At 45.3% G+C, this 7600-nt stretch overlaps 1 protein-coding gene across 1 annotated transcript in view; it reads left to right on the top strand.

The window, feature by feature from the left end:
• Positions 1-7600, top strand: part of ALDH1A2 (aldehyde dehydrogenase 1 family member A2) — a 114236-nt gene that overhangs the window by 94541 nt on the left and 12095 nt on the right. The window contains exons 8-9 of the mRNA XM_004709449.2: positions 4393-4495; positions 6282-6466. Of these exons, the coding sequence (XP_004709506.1) occupies positions 4393-4495; positions 6282-6466 (288 nt within the window). The remainder of the gene's footprint in view (positions 1-4392; positions 4496-6281; positions 6467-7600) is intronic.

The following is a 7600-nucleotide window of genomic DNA, read 5'->3' as shown; positions in this document are numbered from 1 at the left end:
GGGGGGGCAGTACCCCCTCATATTTAATGATTTGGCATCACTTTTCCAATATTTACTAGCATTTTCACTATGAATATCTAAAGAATTCCAAAGTTCCCAAAGTACGTTGTGCACACATTTGCCAAGAATCTAAACCAAAGATTGCCCACGTAAATTTACTATCAATGATAGTGGGATACTTTTAACTAGTGTAAGAGCCCTGGTAGCATATTGGATACATGTTGGGCTGCTAACCACAAGGTCAGCAGTTGGAAACTACCAGCTGCTTCTCAGGGGAAAGATGAGGCTGCCTACTCCTGTAAAGAGTTACCGTCTCAAAAAGCCTACAGGGACAGTTATCCTCCGACTTACAGGGCTGCTATGATGCAGTATTGACTTGATGGCACTGAGTTTGGTTTTGGAAGTAGGAGGGTCAGTCCTTCTAACAAAGTCAGCACAATGTTAGATTACCAGAACTTGCTACAGACTGGGACAGTCTTAATGAAAGCATTCCAATTTCAAGCACCTGTCCCTATCATAGAACAAAAGATAACTGAATAAACAATCAGCATCATGTAGATCATAATCTATTAATACGGGATGGAAAAGAAAGTTGTATCAAGAAGCACATGTGAGGACAATCATGGTATTTGTCAGTCCCTTGTCAGAGGAAAGATTGGTCAGTTGTTTTAGGAGGGCTTCAGTCCTCCAGCTAGCTCAGCTACCCAATCAGGGACTCTGGTCTTCTTTAACTGAGAAAGGTGTGCAGGATGGCATACCCTGTACTTTCGAAGCAAATTTATGTGTTCATAAAACTAAATAAGAGCCTTTACATTTAGGTTCCAAAGAATCTTTCATCTGGTGTTGTTACCAGTATACATAGCCACCAGCTTCTGGAAGCACCAAAGCTCTCATGATGAAATCGGAGAAAAGCCTTAGCATAAGCATGCTAATTACTTCATCTGCCTTAACACATTCTGTCAACCTTAGGCAGTGCTTAGCTAAGCTACTGGAAATGAACATAAAGCTAAAGACTATAGTATTGTAAGGAAGAGACATAATATGCCCTTGGACAATCTTAAATGGAGTTCAATTGTGAAGAGTAAAAGGAATAAACTGTAGATGCTTTTGCTCAATAGAAAGAGGCAACGTCAGAGTTCAGGAGACAGTAAATTGAGCTCACTGGACCTTTATCCATCCATTTATTCTTTAACCCAGTGCAGAAGATGTCGAGGTTTCTGTGGGCAGTGCAATCTACATAAAATGGGAAAATATTACGAACTGCCAGTAAATGGCGAACCTCTGTCACTTCGAAGAGTCAGAGTTGCACCTCGTGGGGAAAATATTTTCCAATAAGCTTTTTCACCACAAATGCCACCACAAGTGGCATTTTGACATGACGTAGCTCCACACAATGGGAGTACCTACATATTGTCACTGAAACATATTACAAGTAAAACTACAAAGAGTCATCCAGAGGCGCTTCCTGAATCGCTCCTCTTGGTGTCAGGACTTGATCTGTCAGTTCAGAGCCATCATGCCGCACTCCTTCTTTCTCAGGGAAAAGAGCAGCAGAATCCAAAGCGTTAATAAGAGGTATTTGCTCTCAGTAGATTCTGAAAAACAACAACCTCACTGCTGTCGAGTCACCCTATGGGGCAGCGTAGGACTGACCCTGTACGTTTCGGAGACCGTACCTCTTTACAGCAGTAGAAAGCCTCATCTTTCTCCGGAGGAGCCGGTGGTTTTGAATTGCTGACCTGGCAGTGAGAAGCCCATCTCGTAACCACTGCACCACTAGCTGTCATTCTTTAATCAAGAACAAGTAAAAATCTGAACGATTCTTCTTAAACAACTGATTTTCAAAGCAACATGCCAGATAAAACATCAAGACATGAAGAAGAAGAAGCGAAGACTAACGGCACCTTCTCTGAGAACACGTCCATCGTAGGGCTGAAGGACAAGGAGTGCCATCAAGTGGGGTCCAGAAGTTAGGACCATCCTTGGAGGCTCCTCAGGATTGACTTGCTCTGTTGCTTTAGAAAATCCGGCATAACCACACCAAAATATGGTCCCAGGGGAAAATGACCCCAACGATAGGAGAGTGAGGAAAACAAATGCTGTTTGGCACATGCAGTCCGAGGAGAGAGGAAAGGATCGGACCGGCCCAGCCTCACAGCGCCGGGTGCCTGAGTGCGAAGCCCCGCACCAAACCAATGCATGTGTACACAAGGCAGGGCAGGCTTATTCCTGTCATGGCAGTTAATTGCTAATACATGCTTCTCTAGACATCTCTCATACAAGGTTTACGGTAACAATAGTTAGGAAATTCCTTTTACTGATGCGATGGGCCAGAATAGGGAGGTTTTAAAAAATGAAAACTGTCCCGTCTAGTTCCAAGAAAGCCCCCTTTGGCAACCCCCCTAAATCGTGTGTGTGTGTGTGTGTGTGTGTGTGTGCGCAAATAACCCATTTTTCCCATAGGCAAACTACGTCTGACTGCCTTTCCAAATTTCCCGAGGACACTGATAGGGCTACTCTACCTCTCCGTGCCTCCCCAAGACTTCTCCTGGTTACCTTTGAAGTTTAGTGGTCAGAAATCTGTGTGCAAGCGCTCAAGACAGCCTGGGGGCTGCTTCATGGCGCGAGATGGACAGAGGGCTCCCATGTCTGTGGGCAGCAGACTTCTCCAGAACAAATGTGCTTTGGTTTTAGGCACTGATGGAAGAGGAGGTAGCCAAAATTCAGAGAAGTGAAGTAAGTTTCCTAAAGTCAGACAGTTAGTAAATGATCAAACCAGTTAAAAAATCCAACAAAAACAACCCAGCCAGTCTGGCTCCAAAGTCTGTGTTCTTCCCGGTGGCTCTGAACTCCCAGGGAGTCATCAGGGCTGTCGGAGGACCCCAACAAGGGACCAGTGAGAATCAAACATATATTTAGGATTTCTATTCTCCAGGCTCTTTAAGTGGTTAAATTCCCCCATAGAATTCCATCTCATGCATTAAACGCATTTTGACTTCAACAAGACCAACAAGTTGCCTGTAAGGGTCTGCAGGGCGGCTCAGTGGTTTCTATAAAACAAGTGCTGAGCTCGAGTGGAACAGCACTTGGTTACAGATCGGGTTTTCTGGAAGTATTCAGTGAACGTCTTTGGAATCCTTGCCGAGGGAAACGGACACACGGAGGAAGGCCCACTGTCACATGGCCCGGACCAGCCTCAGCCAAACACCTGGGTGTGGAGGGAGGAGTGTGTGGTCCCTTGGCGCTGTCTGGTGGCTCCATGAAAGGGCACACTTCTTTTTTGTTGTTGTTTTTAAAATCGTTTCATTAGGGGCTCATAGGATTCTTATCACAATCCATACATACGTCAGTTGTGTAAAGCACATTTGTACATTCATTGCCCTCGTCATTCTCAAAACATTTGCTCTCCACTTAAGCCCCCGGCATCAGCTCCTCATTTTTACCCCCCTCCCCCCTCCCTCATGAGCCCTTGATAATTTATAAATTGTTATTTTGTCATATCTTGCCCTGTCCGATGTCTCCCTTCACCCACTTTTCGGTTGTCCGTCCCCCAGGGAGGAGGTCATGTATAGATCCTTGTAATCGGTTCCCCTTTTCCAACCCTCTCTCGTAAGGGCGCAGTCTTACACGCCCGCCACAATCAGTCGTTGGCTATGCTCTGCCAGGTGACAGCAGACCCCCCCCCCCCCCCTTGCTTCCGGCAAACCCTGCCGCCACGCCCAGCGCCTGGAGCGGAGCGCTCGGTCCGTCCGCAGGTGGGTCTAGGCCATGCTTCCCCGTTTCCTCTTGGCAGTTTCATTTTCATTGGAAACGTGACTTTGCTCAATGACAAACGCTTTTCCCAAACTTAGCCTACTTAGTTGGCTTCTTAATAAATAGACATTGATAACAACGCATCAGTAAAAACAAATCTTCAGCTGCCTGGAGTCCTTTTCCTGTAACCCTAGACAAAGGCAGAGGCGTAAACCATGGATGGATAAAAAGTCGTACCTGGTATTTTGAGGAACTGTTGACCATTTTCTTTTACAACTATCATGTCTTTTAAGTGAGGCCAATTTGCCTTTACTGGGGCCAGACAGTGACAAATTTCTACCACTACTTTGGCTGTTAGTTGTCTTTAGAAGCAATCTTTCAGGGATGACGATTTTAGTTTTTGTTCCCCCTTTTCGTTCCATCCATCATGAAAGCAAAGCAGCATGGGTATTAACTGCTTCCCACCTCACTTCTACCTTGTGCACCCGGGTTGATCATCCTGAGCCATCTCCGTGTCACTCAGTGGTACGTTCATCTTACTGGACGTGCTCCTACCCTTCCCTCGTTGCTCAGAGCCAGCTGTGTCCACTGACTGGACCGGAAGATGTAGGTGACCTCTCTCCCTTTTCTTACTTTCAGGTTGGAAAACTTATCCAAGAGGCAGCTGGAAGAAGTAATCTGAAGAGAGTAACTCTGGAACTTGGAGGGAAAAGTCCCAATATTATTTTTGCAGATGCTGATTGTAAGTCAACCACAGACACACACACCCCGGATATGCTCCTGCTAAGCTACTCTTTTGTTGCTTTCTTAGTTTTTCCACTTTGGATAAGGCACTAAGAAAAAAGTTTTGTAAGCTAAAGAGCGCAATTGTTCCATTCGAGAACAAGTGAATCTTGCTTCAACAGACTCCTTGTTTCTGAGGAGAAAACAGTTTGTGTTCAGGAAAGAGCAGTTATCAATCAACAGCAGAACAAGGAATCTGCCTTACAGATTTGTCTGAGTCATTTTGATGCTGGGAAATTGTAGAATGCAATGTAAGGGGAAGGCTTGGTCAGTTTTGCACAGTAGACAAAGCATGGTCTCGGCCTCTGGAACACATGAAATCCAGTGTCTGCTTAGTTTCAGCAAGTCTAAAGCCTCTGGACTGTGCCTAGTAGCTTGGTAGATTAGTCAAAAGAAAACCCAGTCAGCAGTGCTACCAGTATTTTCCCTTCCTTTTCCACCATCCCAACCCCTCCCTCCCGTTGACTTGTCAGTTAGTATGACAGAGCAGTCGGACTCAAGGAGCCTTCGAGCAGTGACCAAGGCAGTCCCAAGTCTCCAAGCAGGATGCCACCTCATGTGGTCTCTCTGAGAGTAAAAGCTCTTCAGGGAATGGGATTCCAAAATCTCCTTTAATCACTCTTCCCCTCATACCTCGCGGGCCGAGCTGCTTTCCCAATTTTACCACCTGAAAATTTAAAAAAGAAAGAAAGAAAGAAATCAGATAGCTTGCATTTCAGCCCCAGCTTGGGCTCCGCAGAATTCAGCTTTAGTTGCACTGTCATAGCCTTTAGAATTTACCTGAATTCACCTGGAGGAGTAGGCACCGTTGACCTGACAGACATCGGTTTGTTCTGTTTATTCAGTTGGTCATGTAGCAACTAGAACATGTTGGGTTCATTAATACTGTCTTGGAGTACAAAACAGATGAAAATGAAATAGTTGCTATATTCTGTTACAGAATTCCATCCTAGAAGGGAATTAATTTAGGGCTTTCAAAGAAGAGCTATTGCTGATGTTTACCATTTTTTCCTTGCATATAACACACTACTCAACTGACTCACATGGTGCACACAGGAAGAAACTAACGTGGGAGGGGATTGTATGGCTTGTGAAACTGTATTAGCACCCACATTATTTGGGTAAAAATATTTGGTGTAATTTACCAAAATACTAATTAAACATTGAAGGGTCTGAGGGCTAGGGGCTGAAAATTGGCAGTCCCCAGGCCAAATGTCGAATGGATTTGCCTTGTTTGGTCTACACAATGCTTTGTTGGTGTTTAAAAGAAATGTAGGCAGTGATTGCATATTTTTAAAATACTGATTTCTTTTTTTTTCTTCTTAAAAATGGAAAGATCTGACAATCCCGGATTTAAAATCATACAGAGCAACAGCCAGCTAGACTTATAGCTTCGTTTCTTAGATTCTGTCATAGTGTGTTACACCTGGCTGGATTCACACCTTTACATGAACTAATTTGAGACTCTGGTTATAGATGATCTTATCCAATATCTCTACTGAATAAAGAGGCTCAAAGAAGCCAAATGATCTAAGTTCCCAGAGAAAGTCAGGTCAGAGTCTAGTTAGAACTGACTGTGAAGTTGAGTTTTCAATCAGAGTGTCCACTCTAAGTTGGCAGGCTGACAGCTGGCCTTTGGTTTGACGTTCCGTCTTACTCTGTGATACGGTCACAGAGGAGGCCAGGGCTCTGTAGGCAGCTCCTTGCAGGCAAAGCAGTGTTGAGAAGGTGGCTCTTTCTTGTAGTGGACTATGCCGTGGAGCAGGCTCACCAAGGGGTGTTCTTCAACCAAGGCCAGTGCTGCACCGCGGGCTCGCGCATCTTTGTGGAGGAGCCCATCTACGAGGAGTTTGTGAGAAGAAGCGTGGAGCGGGCCAAGAGGCGCATAGTGGGGAGTCCCTTTGACCCCACCACTGAGCAGGGACCCCAGGTAGGAAAATCATAAACATCTTCTGCACGCTAATGAGCCCCAACGTGGCACCGTTTTCATTTTCCCCATGGCTCCTTTGCTCTTTCACCCTGTCTACATGGGGAGGGCTGGATATGGAACCAGTGAGGGATTGCATAGCTCTTACCCTTGTCTCAGTTATTTCTCTGAAAAACTTAAAGATTACAATTTCCCTAGAAGTATTTTGAATTTCTGAAATTGGGGTTTCTTGGCTGAATGAAACATCTGGGCATGCCAAGCCAGAGAATGGTGCTAGATCCTAGTCTTCATGACACTGAACTTAGTGACATGGAGGGTGAGTAGCTCTCCTTTTCCACTGCCAAGGGTTCCTTCTACAAACCTGACCTGGTCTGGGACGATCACTTGCAGCTCATAGATATGTAGGGAGTGAATGGCTCTGCTGTATGGTGCTCTCTACTCCAAATGCTTCATGCACACGGCGGGCTGGAGCCAAGAAGAACCCACTGGCAGGGGGTCAGTCCTGACTCAGAGTGACCCTCCATAGTTTCAGAGGCTTTCCCTTGTGATGGGAGCAAAAGGCTTCATCTCTCTTCCGATGAGTGGCTAGGGGTTTAAACTACCAACCTTGCCCGTTAGCAGTGCAGAGTTTACCTGGCAGGTGGCCTGGAGGGGGACACAAAAGCTCTTCTGAGCTGCCACTCTTTGGCTCTGCATTTTCTCAAGCTATGCTTCCAAATGGAATTCTGGTTTTAAACTGTGGTTGGAGTCTAAGATAATTTTCCAAAACTACCTGGGCCAGTTCCTACCTGAGTTACGAGAGCGTGGGATTTTCTGGTAAGGAATGACATCTCCCTAGTTTTATGACCACATGGGAGAAGGTTGGTGTACAGGCTGGGCAATTCAAACTCCGGTGACATTAGCTTTTTACATTAGGCACCATAATTGAATACTGACTGCCAAGTGTTTTGGTGGCAGAGGGGTGAGGGGTGGGGAGTGGGGGTGAGGCAGGGTGTGTGTAATATTGATCATACCATATATACTTGTGTATAAGTCGAGTTTATCAGCACATTAAAAAAATCATTTTATTGGGGGTTCATACCACTCTTATCACAATACATACATACATTCATTGTGTCAAGCACATTTGTACATATG

The sequence above is a fragment of the Echinops telfairi genome, unplaced genomic scaffold, assembly GCF_000313985.2.
Source record: "Echinops telfairi isolate 266 unplaced genomic scaffold, ASM31398v2 ScPeMD7_8;HRSCAF=38, whole genome shotgun sequence".
In the NCBI taxonomy this organism is placed as follows: Eukaryota; Metazoa; Chordata; class Mammalia; order Afrosoricida; family Tenrecidae; genus Echinops; species Echinops telfairi.
Note: the sequence above shows the minus strand (reverse complement) of the source record. Positions and strands in the feature narration are given on the sequence as shown.